At 40.9% G+C, this 17,662-nt stretch overlaps 1 protein-coding gene across 5 annotated transcripts in view; it reads left to right on the top strand.

The window, feature by feature from the left end:
• The window catches only part of CNST (consortin, connexin sorting protein), a 94,134-nt gene that overhangs the window by 38,242 nt on the left and 38,230 nt on the right, over positions 1-17,662 (top strand). For all 5 annotated transcript variants that reach the window (XM_053606959.1, XM_053606957.1, XM_053606958.1 and 2 more), the window contains one exon: positions 16,659-16,864. In XM_053606959.1, the coding sequence (XP_053462934.1) occupies positions 16,659-16,864 (206 nt within the window). The remainder of the gene's footprint in view (positions 1-16,658; positions 16,865-17,662) is intronic.

Below are 17,662 nucleotides of genomic sequence, written 5' to 3'. Positions count from 1 at the left end.
AGGCACCATCTCAGCCTGCCTGCCACAGTCTGCGTGGAGATCAGTGTCTCAGGCTGTGGCAAGGCTCCTGTGAGAGGCTAATGGTGGACTTATCACAGTTCTGTTTTTTCTGAGTGTCTTTTTCTGAGATTGCTGTTGTGACCTAGGTAATATGATGGAACAGACAGGCCAGTCAGATAATTTTATACTTTTTGTCTAGTTTTTTTTTTTTTTCGTAATTTCATATTCTTTTTTTCTTTGTTTTGAGACAGACTCTCAGACTCTCACTCTCTTATCCTGGCTAGAGTGTGGTGTCATCTTAACTCACTGGAACCTCAAACTCAAGGGCTCAAGTGATCTACCTGCCTCAGCCTCCCGAGTAGCTATGACTATAGGCTTGTACCATCACACCTGGATAATTTTTCAGATTTTACCATGAATGGGGTCTTGCTGTTGTACAGGTTGGTCTTGAATTCCTGAGCTTCAAGCAATCCTCCTGCCTTGGCTTCCCAGAGTGTTTATAGGATTACAGGCATGAGCCTTGGCACCAGCCTTGTTTGGTTGTGTTTTTTAGAAATAGAGTTTCACTCTGTTGCCCAGGTTGGAGTTCCGTGGTATAATCATAGCTCACTGCAGCCTCAAGCTCCTAAACTCAGGTGATCATCCTGCCTTAGCCTCCCAAGTAGTTGGAACTACAGGTGCATAACCACACCCAGCTAAATTTTAAACTTTCTTGTAGAGTTGGAGGGGGTCTCACTATGTTGCCCAGGCCAGTTTCAAACTCTTTGGCCTTAAACAGTTTCCTGCCTCAGCCTCAAGTGCTGGGATTATAGGCGTGAGCCACTGCACCCAGCCTCAGTCATGTTCTTAAAATCCCATATCCATATAGAGAGGACATGGAAAAGAAGCGAATTCTAGGTAGTCATGTCTTTCGAATTCTGTCCAAAATTCAGCATTCTCCATCAAGTCCTGACAATGTGATATGCATTTTATAAGTAATGTGGTGATATTTTATGTAAAGAATAAAGACATTTACACCTTCAAATTCATATGAGTATTATACAGGCATATATTTATCAACATAGGTAAATGAAGGCAATATTTCATGGCTATGTTTAGGAAAAGAATACAGTATTTCGCTGTTGATTTTACAGGACTCAGATTAGTGAAAGCACACGTTTAGGTAGGATGTTTATAGACTTTGGCCTCTCAGTTCTTTACTGTTAAAGTCAAACTTTAAAACATTAAATCGTTTTTTGTTTTGTTTTTTCTTTCTTGAGACAGTCTCACTTTGTCACCCTCAATAGAGTGCTGTGGCATCACAGCTCACACCAACCTCAAACTCTTGGGCACAAGCAATTCTCTTGCCTCAACCTCCCAAATAGCTGGGACTACAGGCACCTGCAACAACACCCAGCTGTTTTAGACATGGGAATCTTCCTCTTGCACAGGCTGGTCTTGAACTCCTGAGCTCAGGCCATCCACCCGCCTCGGCCTCCCAGAGTCTAGGATTATAGGAGTGGCCCGGCCTATTTAGTTTTCTAAGCAGTCTTCTTTTGTTTTGCTTTTTATTCCTGCTTTTTGCTGGATCATGATTCCTGCAAAGAGCAGATGTTTTACCTTCATTTATTTAAAATAATAGTTTCTAAGCATCACTCAACAGGATCAAAACTATAATTGATTAAAAGGCGGTTTTCTTATTTGTTTTTTTAAGAAAGTTGTTATATACCCCTGATTCTCTAATTTTGACAAAGCATACCAGTGAGCATTTGAAAAACTTAACCGGGCGGCGCCTGTGGCTCAGTGAGTAGGGCGCTGGCCCCATATGCCGAGGGTGGCGGGTTCAAACCCAGCCCCGGCCAAACTGCAACCAAAAAATAGCCGGGCGTTGTGGCGGGCGCCTGTAGTCCCAGCTGCTCAGGAGGCCGAGGCAAGAGAATCGCGTAAGCCCAAGAGTTAGAGGTTGCTGTGAGCTGTGTGACGCCACGGCACTCTACCCGAGGGCGGTACAGTGAGACTCTGTCTCTACAAAAAAAAAAAAAAAAAAAGAAAAACTTAACCACACAAATCAAAAGTAGGTAAATGGTATATGTGTACAATAGGATATTATTTGGTAATAAAAATAAATCAAGTACTAATACATGCCACAACATGGATGAACCCTTGAAAACATGCTGAGTGAAAGAAGCCATATATTTGAAATGTCCAGAATATGCAAATCCATATAGACAGAAAGTGGGTTAGTGGCTGCGTGGTGCTGGAGAGGCAGAGCGGGATTGGGAGTGACAGCTAAGGATGCAAGGTTTCTTATTAGGGTAATGAAAACATTCTAAAATTTATTGTGGTGACATTTGTACAACACTGGATATCCTAAAGCCATTGAATTGTGTGTATACTTGAGATGGGTACATTTTATGTTAAATGTGAATTATATTTCATTAAAACTACTAAAAGAAAAAGAAGTGGTAGTTTGTGATCATCGGTTTGGTGATTTCAAGAAAAAGGGTATAGTTCTTTGTGTCTACAAAATTCAGATTATTCATATAGTAGAATTTGATGTAACAAATTTTTTTTGAGACCTTTTTTTTTTTTATGTCGCCCTGGGTAGAGTGCTGTGGTGTCACAGCTCACAGTAACCTCAAACTCTTGGGCTTAAGCGATTCTCTTGCCTCAACCTCCCAAGTAGCTGGGACTACAGACGCCTGCCACAACACTTGGCTATTTTGTTGTTGTTGTCATTGTTGTTTAGCAGGCCCTGGCTGGGTTTGAACCCACCAGCTCCGGTGTATATGGCCGGCACCCTAACCATTGAGCTATGGGCGCTGAGCCAAGATATAACAGTTTTTTGTAAAATCCCATTAAATATGTTTCTGTGTGCCTTTGAAAGTCCATAATTAACTCTTGGGTTCTCAAGCTTCCTTTCTCAAATGATTTGATGAATCCATGCAAAATCTGTGATGTCAGTAGCTTTTGTGAATTATTAGGAAGCAGGCTTAAATATGGTAAAATTTAGCATTTTGATATTTGCAAAGTTAGTGTACTTCTAATGGAAAAACAATGTGTTAATTTTCATTTGAGACTTTGGTGCTTGAATTGTGGGTGGACCTGGGTGAGTTTAAGAATTAGTATAATTGGTGGCACCTGTAGCTCAGTGGGTAGGGCGCAGGCCACATACACCAAGGCTGGCGGGTTGGAACCTGGCCTGGGCCAGCTGAAACAACAATGACAACTGCAAAAAAAAAAAAACATAGCCGGGCGTTGGTGGGCGCCTGTAGTCCCAGCTACTTGGGAGGCTGAGGTAAGAGAATGGCTTAAGCCCAAAAGTTTGAGGTTACTGTGAGCTGTGATGTTCATAGCACTCTACCCAGGGCAACAGCTTGAGACTCTGTCTTTTTTTTTTTTTTTTGCAGTTTTTTGGCCGGGGCTGGGTTTGAACCTGCCACCTCCGGCATATGGGACTGGTGCCCTACTCCGTTGAGCCACAGGCGCCGCCCACTGAGACTCTGTCTTAAAAAAAGAATTATCAGGGTGGTGCCATATGCCAAGGGTGGTGGGTTCAAACCCAGCCCGGCCAAACTGCAACAAAAAAAAAAAAAATAGCTGGGCCTTGCGGCGGGCGCCTGTAGTCCCAGCTGCTCAGGAGGCTGAGGCAAGAGAATCACATAAGCCCAAGAGCTGGAGGTTGCTGTGAGCCATGTGACGCCACGGCACTCTACCGAGGGCAGTAAAGTGAAACTCTGTCTCTACAAAAAAAAAAAAAAAAAAGAATTATCATAACTAATGGATGCTTGGGCAAATCCCTTGTATATTTTTAGTTTTTAATAAAATGTCAAATCAAACTTCTAAGAGGAAAATTAGGGACTCCAAACATTGTTCCTAGTTGACATGTTCTACGTAATTTAGATTCTAAATCCCAGCAATATTTATGAGTACTAAATGTTCCTTGAATATGAAATGAAAGCCTGGAGCAACCTACAAAGTGGTAAAACTTGAGGAAATACCTGTAAGTAATGGAATTTAAAGGGTATAATTGCCAATGCAGTTACCTCTTCTTATATCTTAAGGGCCACAGGATGAGGAAGCTCTGGCCTTAAACAGCCTGAGGGAGCTCTTGTTGGCTTGCATTTGTTAAATTCCCTTTGAGTTGAAGGAGTTCATTTCTTTTTTTTTTTTTTTTTTTCTGAGACAAGAGTCTCACTTTGTGGCCCTCAGTAGAGTGCTATGGCATCATAGCTCACAGCTAATAGTCTTTAAGTTAAAAACAGGCCGGAGGCAGAGGTACTTAAATACTGAGTTAGGCTTATAGATCCAGACAGTGGTTCATGCCTCCTTTCTTTGTTTTTTTTCCCCCCAGGGAGACAGGATCTCTCTTTGTCACCCAGCCTGGAGTGCAGTGGCACAATCATTGGTCACTATAATGTCAAACTTCTGGACCCAAGCCATCCTTCTGCGTTAGCCTCCCAAGTAGCTGAGACTACAGACATATGCCACCATGCCTGACTAATTTTTAAATTTTTCTGTAGAGTTAGGGTCTCACTGTGTTGCCCAGGCTGGTCTCAAACTCTTGTCTCAAGTGATCCTCTAGCCTCAGCCTCTCAGATTGCTAGGATTACAAGTATAAGCCACTGTGCCTGGCCTTAAAATGGAAAATTCTAATGAGTAATTAGAGCTTTGCTTGTTAAGAGCTCAGCAAAGCAAACAAACTATAAAAAAAGGGCTTGTTCTTTCCACTCAAGAAAAGTCCCCTTTGTGGCATCTACATGAGAGGAAAATAAGAAAAATTATTTTGAAAGTTTATATGTCACTATTCTTCAGAGCCTGCTAGGCCAGCAAACTCCTACTAAAACATTTAAAACACAGTTATGAAAGGCATGACCTTTTAGTCCAAATAAATATTAATAGTCATTATTAAGATTGCCCCTTAAAATAAAGTCCAGTGGCTGTTTTTGTTTATACATCCCTGTATTGACCTTGAAACCACTTATCCAAGACTCCATTAAGAGAAGTAATGTCTTTGAGTTAAAGATAGGCCTGAGGCAGAGGTATTTAAATGTATAAAATATCAAATCAAACTTTTAAGAGGAAAATTAGGGACTCCAAACATTGTTGCTAGTTGACATGTTCTACATAATTTAGATTCTAATTATGTAGAACATAATTTAGGGACTGCTAAAGCACTGCTGCTCTGAGGGCCTGCTAAGTTCTGGGTGTACTTTGTATGTTACCGCATTTAATCCTGTGCTGTTAATTTATGAGGAGACAAGTTGGGAGAGACGGGTCCCTTACCTTAGGTTACAGGACAGCCTGACCTCAGCCAAAGTCTCAACCACAGCCTTGCATTCCTCCCTCTGAAGACAGAGGCTGCAGCCTGTGGGCACAGAAAGAGAATGTGGCGTAGGGAGCAAGTGGTGATTACCTTGTAATTACATCATATATCCCATTGATCCCAGATCAGGTCAGAAGAAAATTGGCTTATTTTCATATTTATCTCTCATAATACCAATGTATAGTATTAAGGAAAAGAAAGGGATGCTTCCTTTTTGTAACTTCAATATGTTTAGCTGTTGCAGGAAGACATGGGCCCGTGGAGGGAGAGAATCACCCAAGATATGGAGGAAGGGCTTTATTTCAGCCATTGAAGCCACAGTGGACTAAGGTCCAAAAACGGCCGGTCTCTTCTACTTCCTCTTTTCCCTTTTATCTCCAGTCAAGGGCTCTTTGTCCATGGGTTTCTTTCTCTTTGGTCAGTCTGAACTGAGCTGGAGAAGGCAGGCTGGGGCTTTTACAGAAGCAGAAGCAAGCGTTAGTTTCCAGGTCCCAGGAAGTTAAGTTTCTACAAATTTCTGAGACCTGCGTCACCATGGGGAGGACTTTGTAGGTGTGTCCTTGGGGCTTCTGTGAGAAGACTTTTATTCCCTCAGTTTTCTCCCGGTATCCTTTCTCATAGCCAGCAATTGAAGATATTTAAACAGTGAGCATTATCTTCTCTATTTTCATGACATTGACTAGAACCTCAGAGTGAGGAAATGTAGGAGAAAAAAAGGATCAAGGCACAGAGATTCTAGCATTGGAACTACAGAAACTATGTTTTAAAGTTTATTCATGTGCCTTCCAAAAGTGTGGCCAACATATGCGTATATATCAGCATTAATGGATAAACTGGTTTAAGGCAGTGGTTCTGGACCTGTGGGTCACAACCCACAGGGCCTGTATTAAATAGTCGTGGCATTAGGAAGGTTGAGAAGCACTGGTTTAAGGAATTCAGTTATGCAGTGATTCAAGATAGTGTAGGCCAGGCACGGTGGCTCATACCTGTAATCATAGAACTCTGGGTGGCTGAGGCAGGTGGATTGCTTGAGGTCAGGAGTTTGAGACCAGCCTGAGCAAGAGCTGGACCCCATCTCTACTAAAAATAGAAAAACTAGGGTCAGGCACGTTGGTCACACCTGTAATCCTAGCACTCTGGGAGGCCAAGACAGGTGGATTGCCTGAGCTCACAGGTTCAAGACCAGCCTAAGCAAGAGCAGGACCTCGTCTCTAAAAATAGCTGGGCATTGTAATGGGTGCCTGCTATAGTCCCAGCTACTCAGGAGACTGAGGCAAGAGAATCACTTGAGCCCAAGAGTTTGAGGTTTCTGTGAGCTGTGACGCCACAGAACTCTACTGAAGGCAACAAAGTGAGACTATGCCTCAAAAAAAAAAGAAAAAGAGGGGGCGGTGCCTGTGGCTCAGTGAGTAGGGTGCCGGTCCCATATGCCGGAGGTGGCGGGTTCAAACCCAGCCCCGGCCAAAAACCACAAAAAAAAAAAAAAAAAGAAAAAGAGATTACAACTCTTAAAATCATAGAACTGAAGGTTTTTAAAATTATTTTTATTGTAATAAAACATAACAACATAAATTTGTGATTTTAACCATTTCACTGTACATTCAGTGGTATTAATTAAATTCATAATGTTGTTTAACCACCATCACTATCTATTTACAAAACTTTGATCACCTCAAACAATCTCTGTACCCATTAAATACTAACTCCCATTCCTTTTTTATAATTTTTTTTATTTGTATTCTTGTTTTGTTCATACATTCTTTTCCTGATTTCTTTTAGTTCTTTGAGCAAATTTAGGACAGTTGATTGAAATTCCTTGTCTAGTAAGTTTAATGCATAGGCTTCCTCAGGGATGTTTTCTGCCAGTTTGTTTCTTTCCTCTGAATGGGCTATACTATACTGTTTCTTTGTATATTTTGTGGATTTTTGTTGTTGTTGTTGTTGAAAACTGGCCACTTGAATATTGTAATGGTAATTCTAGAAGTCACGCTCTCTCTCTTGCTCATCATTGGCTGTTCTTGACTGCTGAAGTCTCAGCTTGCATTTCCTTTCCAGCCCTTACAGATTGGCTCTGTGCTCAAGCTTCGGCCTTGCTTCCTCCTTCCAGGGAGCTTCCAGGTCTTTTCTAAGGCTTATGGCCTATCCTGGACTAGGGTGTGGTTTTCTAAATTCCACAGTACATACAGACTCTTTTGAATGCCCTGATTTCCCAAGGAAAGTCCCTTCCTAGCCCTTTCTCCCTGGCTTTAAATAGTCTATCTTATGTCTCAACCATAACTTTTTTTTTCCAGTTAGCTGTGGGTTTCCGATCATCTGACAGTATTTTCCAGTAACGCCCACCGTTTTTCCACTCGGAATGGGTTCTGAGTTTGGCGTTAGGGGTAATCGACTGTGTTAGTCCTTCATGTAGCTATAGACAGGTTAGAACAAACACCATGATTTGCAAGTCTGGTCTGCTCTGCTCCCTTCAGAACTACATGGGAATGTGAGCTATTGTCTTCAAGACTGCTGTCAGGCTGGGAAAGGGGTTGAAGGGAAGGCGCATAAAAAATGCCACAAAGCTGTGCTCCCATTGTTATGCTGTCTTTCTTGTGATTCAGCGCTCACTTTGCTGTCCTCTTGTTTTTCAGAGCACAGAGTTGGTTCTGACAGTTCTGGTTATCTTTCTGATATTTCTTTGGAGGCCTGGGAGTTTGGAGCTGCCCGTTGTGCCATTTTGCGTATAGCACTCAAGGCCTCTTAATTTTAGGGCTTCTAATAGCCAGAACTGTGCCTGAGGCATGGAATTAAACTGACTCTGGAAGAGTGCTATTTCTGTCTTTTTGTGATACCATCTTTTAAATAAGGATGCCAAAGATTTAGAAACATCAACCAATTAATCTTTGGGAAGTAACTTATTACCTATTTCAGAGATGGGGGAAAAACTGCAAAAATATTGAAGGCTCAAGACCGTAGTTGAATTAGAGTTAAAATCATAGAGCTCTAGGAAAGCTGCTTGGCAGTTCCTGAGAAAGTTAAACATAGAATTACTGTCTAATGTAGCCATTGAATCTCTACGTCTAGACCCCAAAGAATTGAAAACAGAGTCTCAGACAGGTACTTGTACACCAAGGCTTACAGCAGCATTATTCACAATAGGCAAAAGGTGGAAACAACCCAGATGTCCAACAGGAAACGAATGGATAGACAGAATGTGGTGTGCCTGTGTACGTATATCTATAGAATATTCATACATTCATAGGGCGTTATGGTAGGCAGTCCCAGCTGTTTGGGAGGCTTAAAGGCAAGAGGATCACTTGAGCCCAAGAGTTTGAAGTTGCTGTGAGCTATGACTTCATTTCACTCTAACCTGGGGCAACAGAGTGAGACTCTGTCCCCCCAAAAAAAGAAAAAAACTTAAGTACTCGAACATGAGTTGAATGTTTACTATATGCCAGCCATAGTGGTCTGTTCTTTATATGGGTTATCCCATTTAATCTTCAACACAGCCTTATGAAGCATACTATAATTAGCTCCAATTTATAGATAAGGAATCTTAGGTATAGAGGAATAAGTACCTTGCCCAGTATCATCTTACTAATAAGTAGCGCTCTCAGGATTTGATCCCAGGAAATCTGACTTCAGATTCTAATTGTTTACCCCTCACTGTCTCACTTTTGCTGAATTTAGAAGTGTATTTAAAGTGTATTAAAGTGCATTTAACTTACCACAGTTTGCCACAGAACAATTACTGCACATGTCTGCACACGCCTTTCCTCTGAGTATGTTGTTAGCTGTTTCTGCAGAACAATTCCTGCCTGCTGGTTACAGCAGGACTAAACAGGATCACAGAACAGGGATGGTTCATTCTTACAGGAAGTGGTAGAGTTTGGTTTTTTTCTTTTTTTTTTTTTTTTTGTAGAGACAGAGTCTCACTGTACTGCCCTCGGGTAGAGTGCCGTGGCGTCACACGGCTCACAGCAACCTCTAACTCTTGGGCTTATGCGATTCTCTTGCCTCAGCCTCCAGAGCAGCTGGGACTACAGGCGCCCGCCACAACGCCCGGCTATTTTTTTGTTGCAGTTTGGCCGGGGCTGGGTTTGAACCCGCCACCCTCGGCATATGGGGCCGGCGCCCTACTCACTGAACCACAGGCGCCGCCCGAGTTTGGTTTTTTTTTCATTCATTGTCTCTGAATGATCTAACTTTTCTGTCAGACTTTTAATTTGATCTAGCTTCAATACAATGAAAGGAACCTTTATTAGTTGGGTCAAGAAAGTATTTTTATAAAAACAATCAATATCGTTTTGTTTTGTAATTCCTTTCTTTAAAAAAAATTCCGTGTTTTTGTTTGAAGGAAGAGAGGTAGCAGAATTGTGGGTAAATGTGGAAGAGTCTCTTATTTTATTTCTTATATAAATGTGATTTCTTAGGAGACTCCATATAAAGCCGTATCCCTATGTAGCAGGTGGCAAAGTGAAAGTTTAAAGAGACTGACTTGCCCAAAGTCACAGAGCTGGAAAGTCATAGATTTAGTCAAACCCAAGCAGCCCGACTTAAGAGCCCATGTTCTCATTTAATCTCTTTGACAAATTCAGTTGCTTCATCTACAATTTCTAATACTTGCCACGTAATGTTGTAAGAATCAAGTGGCATAGTATGTATGGGCTTGTATCACATTCCATGATACATATTAACATTCAGTTTTTTCCCAGGTGTTTTTGAGTACCTGCTCTGTGTCAGGATTCACAGTGGTAAATCGTGCTCCTGCTCGAAAGCGAGCAGACTATGCGGAGGAAGCAGCAAGGACAAAGGCAGAGTTTTCGCTACAACATCTGTATGAGATAGTGCACTTACAGAGTAGTCGTATATACTATTTAACATGTGTAGCGTTCCTACAAACCCTCACCTCTTCATTAGACACGCTCATCAGCTCAGTTTGTGCCCGTCACTCCCATTACAGGCATCCCTTCTCTGAAATGCTTGAACTAAAAGTTTTATAGATTTGGGACTGAATGATTGATTTTGAAACAGAGTTTTACTGTGTTGCCCTCAGTAGAGTGCCATACCATCATAGCTCACAGCAATCTCAGACTCTTGGGCTCAAGTGATCCTCTTGTCTCAGCCTCCCAAGTAGCTGGGGCTACAGACACCCACCACTACACTGGCTATATTTAGAGATGGGGTCTCACTCTCACTCTGGCTGGTCTTGGAATCCTTAGCTTTTTTTTTTTTTTTGATTGTTTAAGCAGGCCCCGGCTGGGTTTGAACCCACCAGCTCCAGTGCACAGGTCCGGAGCTCCCATTGAGCTCCGGGCACCCAGCCTGGAACTTCTTAGCTTAAGTAGTCCATTCGCCTTGGCCTCCCAGAGTGCTAGGATTACAGGTTAGAGCCACTGTACCTGGCCCAATTTTATTTATTTGTTTGTTTATTTATTTATTTATTTAGAGACAGTGTCTCAATTTGTTGTCCTTGGTAGAATGCCATGGTATCATAGTTCACAGCAACCTTAAACTCTTGAGCTCAAGTGATTCTCTTGCCTCAGCCTCCCAAGTAGCTGGTACTATAGGCTCCTACCACAATGCCTGGCTATTTTTAGAGATGGGGTCTGGCTGGCTTTTACTCAGGCTGATCTCAAAATCCTGAGCTCAAGCAATCCACCCACCTCATCCAGTAGATTTGGGATTTTTTTTTTTTTTTTTTTTTTAGATTTGGGATTTTTTAAGGATTTTAGAAAATTTCAGGATATATAATGAGATATTTTGGGCATGGGATCAATTCTAAACATGGAATTTATTGATCATGTTTTATATATACCCTACACATAGAACCTGAAGATGGTTTAATGTAATATTTGTAATAATTTTGTGCATGTAACAAAGTTTTGACTGCATGTTGGCTCTGACCGGTCAGATGATGTCAGGTGTAGAATTTTCACTTGTGGCATCCTGTCAGTGCTTCAAAAATTTTAGATTTTGTAGCATTTCAGATTAGGGATGCTCAGCCTATGTGATCATAAATGTAGTCATTGTCACCATCTTTGCGTAGGTCTTGATGTCTTGTGTGTAACATCGTTCCAATCCCCATTTTGTCTGTGATAATTTTTTATTCTCTTGGGTACTTATGTACCAGCTGTGAGATTTTGTCTTTAAATCATCTGGTCACGTCATTCTCCCTATAATGCAGAGAAATGGTCATATCCCTTAGTTTATATTCCAAGAAGGCAAGTATGTGTTAGAACTGACACAAAAGTCAAGAACTATGATAAATTCAGTGAAATTTCTCGAAGTAATTGTCCCTATCTCTGGATACAGATTAATAAAATATATATACATATATTTTTTTTTTTTTTTTTTTGGCCAGGGCTGGGTTTGAACCCGCCACCTCCAGTATATGGGGCTGGCGCCCTACTCCTTTGAGCCACAGGCGCCACCCCTGTTTGTATACTTTTGTATTTACAAATAGCATCAGCAAAATGTCTACTGGGTGGTTTTAACTATAACTCTTTGGTCTTTCACAGATGAAGGTAAATAGTTGTTTTTGTTCCTTTCTAGCTAGATGGATTCATATGTGGTTACAGGAAGCTGTATTTATGTTAAATAAGATTTTGTAGTTAGGGGGAATTATATGTGGCAGTATGTGTTTTGATTAGGTTTTTTTTTTTCACTATAAATATATCTTTGCCAGAAAACTTTTTGTGCATCTGAAGGAATTTTAGCACTAATTCATGAAATATAATTAGCCTTATTTTTCAAGCAAAATTGAACTCACTTGATGTGACTCATGTGACATCAAAAGTAATAATACAAAGTTATTTCAGAATTCACATGGAAAACTGCTGCTACTTCCATGTTATATCATGAATTCTTTATTAATATTATTTTTAAAATGTTTAGTACATTGTAAAAAGGTGTTAGTTCACAACATGTTAGTCTCTTAAATACTTGTGATTATACCAGTGTTTATTTTCTTTATTATTGCCTTTATTACAATCAAGTTCGAGGACTATTATAAGTGCTAAAAAGAAAAGGGCAATTAAGTAATGGAAAGACATGGGGGAAACTTAAATGCATATTACTAAGTGAAACAAGCCAATCTGAAATGGTTACATGTGCAATAATACTATATCAAATAGAGAAAAAGGCAAGTTCAAACACATTCAAACCTATAGCATCAGTGATTAACAGAGGAAGCAATTTAAGGCTGTAACCTACTTCTTATAATTCCTGTTATTTGCGATGGTGTATAAGCTCTATTAGCTTTATTTACCCTTTCCTCTAAATGTTTTTTTTTTTCAAATAAAGAAATTGGACTGTCTCAGAACTGCTTTACCAATCCGGTGACCTTTTTCATTCCAGTGACCACTTTCCAGGCTGAGGGTTGGGAGCAAACCAGCTTTTTGCACACATTATCTCATCTAATCCTTACAGTAACCTCATGAGGTCAATGTTATAGCCCCATGTTACAGAGGGAAAAAGCTCAGGGATCAAAGAGATTCAATAACTTGCCAAACGTATGGCTAATAAGTAGTGGAAGCAGGCTGGAAACATAGGGCTGCCCTGATTTCACTTACTATTTCTTCCAACTCTTTGGCAGCAGATAGTTTTCTAATATGAATGCTTTACCCCATTAATGTTGTGAAACTAGTAAGACCGTATTTTAAGTGATTTAAAATTCCTTAGAATATGGCTAAATGTTTAATAGGTGCATAAGGTAAAGTATAGCTTTGTCATTCAATAATATATATAACTATTTATATGAATATTTAAGCCATGATAGAATTCATATTCCTAAAAACTTGGCAGAGCTGGAAACAGACACCAACTCTTTAGTATGGAATGTTGTAGAACTCTGCTTGCAAGGACATTCCATTTGTTTTCTTGACTAAAAATATCATATGCTGCTGTTTATGTAACACACAGTCTAGGCAAGGGAGGAACAGTGGTTTAAAAACAAATAGTGGGAAAGGAACTAGATGAAACTTGTATTAGGTAGTCTCCCTTACTGTCAATTTACCTAAATTATGGCCCCAACTTCATCACAGAGATCATCTGCATTTCCTAAATAACAAAAGCTCTGAGGAGATTTTGAATGTTTTAAAAGGTCAGAACTTGGAGGGACCTGAGAGCTTATCTGCCCAGTCCCTTCATTTTAGATGAGGAAATTATAATTCAGAGAGTGAAATGTCTAACGCCAGGTCAGTTGGAAAGATCATGGCAGAACAGGAGTCTCTTGCACTGCTGTTTGATTTGTAATTACTTTATCCCAGCAAGCAAGGTTACTCATATCTCAGGAGGTGAGGAGGTCTTGTACTTATCTCTGAAGCTTATGATCTTCAAGCTCTGACAAATAATCCTTCTGTGGTTACAAGTCTTGCATGTTTTCTAACCACTTGGCCCATCTAGGATGACCTATCTGAGCCTACATCATGTATTTCTTCCTCCCCACACTTTATGATTAAAGGATTACATTCGTTCTAATTTCCCGGCTCAGCCTTCTCTTGCTCTTGGAATCCTTGGAGTTCTGTGTTAGGACTTCTGCTGGTTATGTTTTATGAGCAGTAGTCTTCCTTCTGTTGAAATGTCTTTGGTTACATACTTTTTATTTACCAATTTTGGGGGTTTTTATAAGTTGTACGTTTCAGTAACATTGGTTGTCAAAGTAATTTAGAGATAAAATGGATCTTACAGGAAACTTCATCATTATGAATCTGTACTGATTAAATAACTGAGATAATAACAATGCAGGTTTCCATTTTCATTCTTCAGGACCCCTTTTTGACCTGCTTTAGAAAAGGTAGTCACTGATTCTGTCCTTTTTCCTTTTTTTCGTTTTTGAGACAGAGTCTCACTACATCACCCTTAGTAGAGTGCTGTGGCATCACGGCTCACAGCAACCTCAAACTCGTGGGCTTAAGTGATTCTCTTGCCTCAGCCTCCCAAGTAGCTGGGACTACAGGCGCCCACCACAACGCCTGGCTTTTTTTTGTTTGTTTGCGATTGTCGTCGTTGTTTGGCAGGCCCAGGCTAGGTTGGAACCCACCACCCTCAGTGCATATGGCCAGTGCCGTAACCACTGTGCTATGGGCACTGAACTCATTTTCCTTATTTTTTATTTATTTATTTATTTATTTTTGCAGTTTTTTTTTTTTTTTTGGCTGGGCCTGGGTTTGAACCCGCCACCTCTGGTATATGGGGCTGACGCCCTACTCCTTTGAGCCACAGGCGCTGCCCCATTTTTCTTATTTTGAGTGTCCTTACTTCTTTGGTAATAGTCTTCAAGGTTTTTATTAACTGCCTTGTACAGAAAGTAAGCATTATAAAATTTCAGCTTTCTTTTTTTTAAAAAAATGAGAAGGATGGATAACTATATGGGAAATATCTAAACAAGAAAAGAATAGAATTTGGGAAGCTGGCTTTATCGCAGTCTGTTACGTCTTGGGCAAAAGGGAAGGAAAATACGAGTTCTCTTCATTTCTTCGTAGTTCTTCAAGAAAGTTCCTGTTTCCACATTGGCACTCTTGTAGTCTTGCCCCTAGATAGTTAGAATATTAAAAAGCAGAAGAAACATGTATGTTTTTGTAAATATTATCCCTACAAAATACCAGATCATCACTGGGCCTTGTGCTTCTGTAGGCCAAGTGATATAAAATTTATGGAAGAGCTGGGCACGCTGGCTCACACCTAAAATCCCAATGCTCTGGCAGGCCACAGCAGGACGATCACTTAAGACTAGCAGGTTGCAACCAGCCTGGGCAACATGGTGAGACACCAGCTCTAAAAAAACGTTTTTTCTTAATTACCCAGGTATGGTGATACATTCCTGTAATCCCAGCTACTCAGGAGACTGAGGCAAAAGGATTGCTTGAGCCCAGGAGTTTGAGGTTACAGTGAGTTAGGATCACAGCACTGCATTCCAGCCTGGGTGATGACAGAGTAAGACTCTGTCTCTAAAAATTAATGATACAATAGAATTCTCTAAAATGTAAATAATCATTCTAGTGCTGAGGGTACAATTGGGATGCTGTAGTACGTAAATTAACTCCTGCCGTGTAAGAGTTGTGATCTAATAAAGATGAGACTTTACACCAATTACTATAATGCTATACAGGGTTTGGAGGAAAGGAACTTGACTTCAGTCTCATCTTTTGTTAGGATACGGATTTTGTTAGGGTGAAGACAAATAAATAGGCCTAGATGACAAGAAATTATTCCAGCTATTAGAATCTGTAATTGTTCAGAAAACCGTAGACTATTTTACTAGGGAGATGAAGAATGGGCCAGTCTGGCCAGAGCAGTGGGTTTGTTAGAAGGCAGTAGAAGGCCGGATGTGAGGCACACTCTAGAGTCAGGGCACACTCCGTCCTGGTGCATACAGAGCTACCTTCCTGACAGAGGTCCTTTCTGAGGTAGGCTAGCTGAAGGTATGCATGCTGCAAGTAGTCTACTCAACCTGAACATGAAAATTAGAATTGATACTGAGGGGCGGCGCCTGTGGCTCAAGGAGTAGGGCACCAGTCCCATATGCCGGAGGTGGCAGGTTCAAACCTAGCCCCGGCCAAAAACCAAAAAAAAAAAAAGAATTGATACTGAGATTTCAGTGAAGACTTATAACAATTAAATTTTGATGCATTTTAGAGGCTGTGGGTTGAGCATATTTGTTTATTAATGATTTTTAAGAAATATGTGTTACTTCTTCAGTAAAATATTTCACTGGCCGTTAGCTCTGGCATCTGAATTCCTGACACTTCTGGGATCAAGAAGTAGTTGGAACGTTGGGCGGCGCCTGTGGCTCAGTGAGTAGGGTGCCAGCCCCATATGCCGAGGGTGGCGGGTTCAAACCCGGCCCCAGCCAAACTGCAACCAAAAAATAGCCGGGCGTTGTGGCGGGCGCCTGTAGTCCCAGCTGCTCGGGAGGCTGAGGCAAGACAATCGCCTAAGCCCAAGAGTTAGAGGTTGCTGTGAGCCGTGTGACGCCACGGCACTCTACCCGAGGGCGGTACAGTGAGACTCTGTCTCTACAAAAAAAAGAAGTAGTTGGAACCTTATCAGGATAGAGTTTAAAGGGAAAGGCTCGACTTCTTCACCTGTTTCTCATGATAAATGCATGTACCTTCCTCTTCAGTTCTGTTTTATTTTGGGCAAGCAAGGATTTCAAATATACTTTTCCTTTGGTAGAATCAAGTTTGGGCCGCATTTTAACCTCCACACTTTCCTTCAATATCTTTTTATCAATAATCTTGAAAGGTTTTTTTTTTTTATTATTGTTTGTAATACTCTTGAAAGTTTTATGGTTAACAGGTGTGATTGTGTTAGAGCACTAGACCATCGTGGGAAGCTATCCTAACATAGGCATTTTCTTTTCTTCTTAAAGCACTCTCCTCAGGAGATACTGCACTTTTAATTCAAGAAAAAATACCAAGTGCAGCCACACGTGGTGCTGGTGATGAAGACGCTGCTGAAGTGAGTGCTAATGATCAACCAGATGCTCCAAAGCTAGTTCTGCAGTCTCTGTTTTCACTCATACGAGGGGAAGTTGAGCAGTTGGATTCGAGAGCACTTCCGCTTTGCCTTCATCAGGTACTACAGTCAACCGTTTATTTTCAGCATCGCTAAGATTGTACCAGTGTTTGGAGTCTAAAATCTAGTTCTCTATAATCAGTCCTATCATTGGTGAGCCCAACATATGGTGACCCTGAATTAATGACTGGTGTGAAAGTTAGGAAATTTGGCATATTTCTGACTGGCGGCCACACCTCGGCCTTAAATAATCCATAGCTTAGACCAGTGGTTCTCAACCTGGGGGTTGCAACCCACAGGAACTGGATTAAAGGGCCGCACATTAGGAAGGTTGAGAACCACAGGTTTAGACAATGGCTGATATCTTTTATTCAGTGATTAAGTCATGTACAAATACGAGTCAACATAGCAAGTGCTCAACCCCAGCTGGGTGCCAAAGACGGTGCTAAACATAGGGGAACAGATTACTTAACAGGGTATGTCCTGGAGAGAGCTATTGTCGAATAGGAGAAGCAGTTGTGTTGATAAATACTTGTTGAATTCTGTATTAAATGTTAGAGTAGACTTAAATTTAAGGTTCATCAGCACAAAATGGATGGTAAATTTTGCCCTTTGGGCATTAGGGAAACAAGGTGACTCCTAGTTGGACTTTACAGGCTTACTATGTGCTCACTAGCAAGAGCGAGCTGGTACAGGAAGAGACATTAGCCTGTGAAAGGCGTGGCTGGGATATTGTTAGAGGTTAAGATGGAAAGGCAGGAGGTGAGATTGGATAGCTAGTGACATTAGGGCTGTATTTTTACTGGCTGGGAGTTTTCACTTATGAGAGTGCCAGAATCCAATTTGAATTTTAGAAAA

Source organism: Nycticebus coucang, chromosome 10 (genome assembly GCF_027406575.1).
Source record: "Nycticebus coucang isolate mNycCou1 chromosome 10, mNycCou1.pri, whole genome shotgun sequence".
Lineage (NCBI taxonomy): Eukaryota > Metazoa > Chordata > Mammalia > Primates > Lorisidae > Nycticebus > Nycticebus coucang.
Note: the sequence above shows the minus strand (reverse complement) of the source record. Positions and strands in the feature narration are given on the sequence as shown.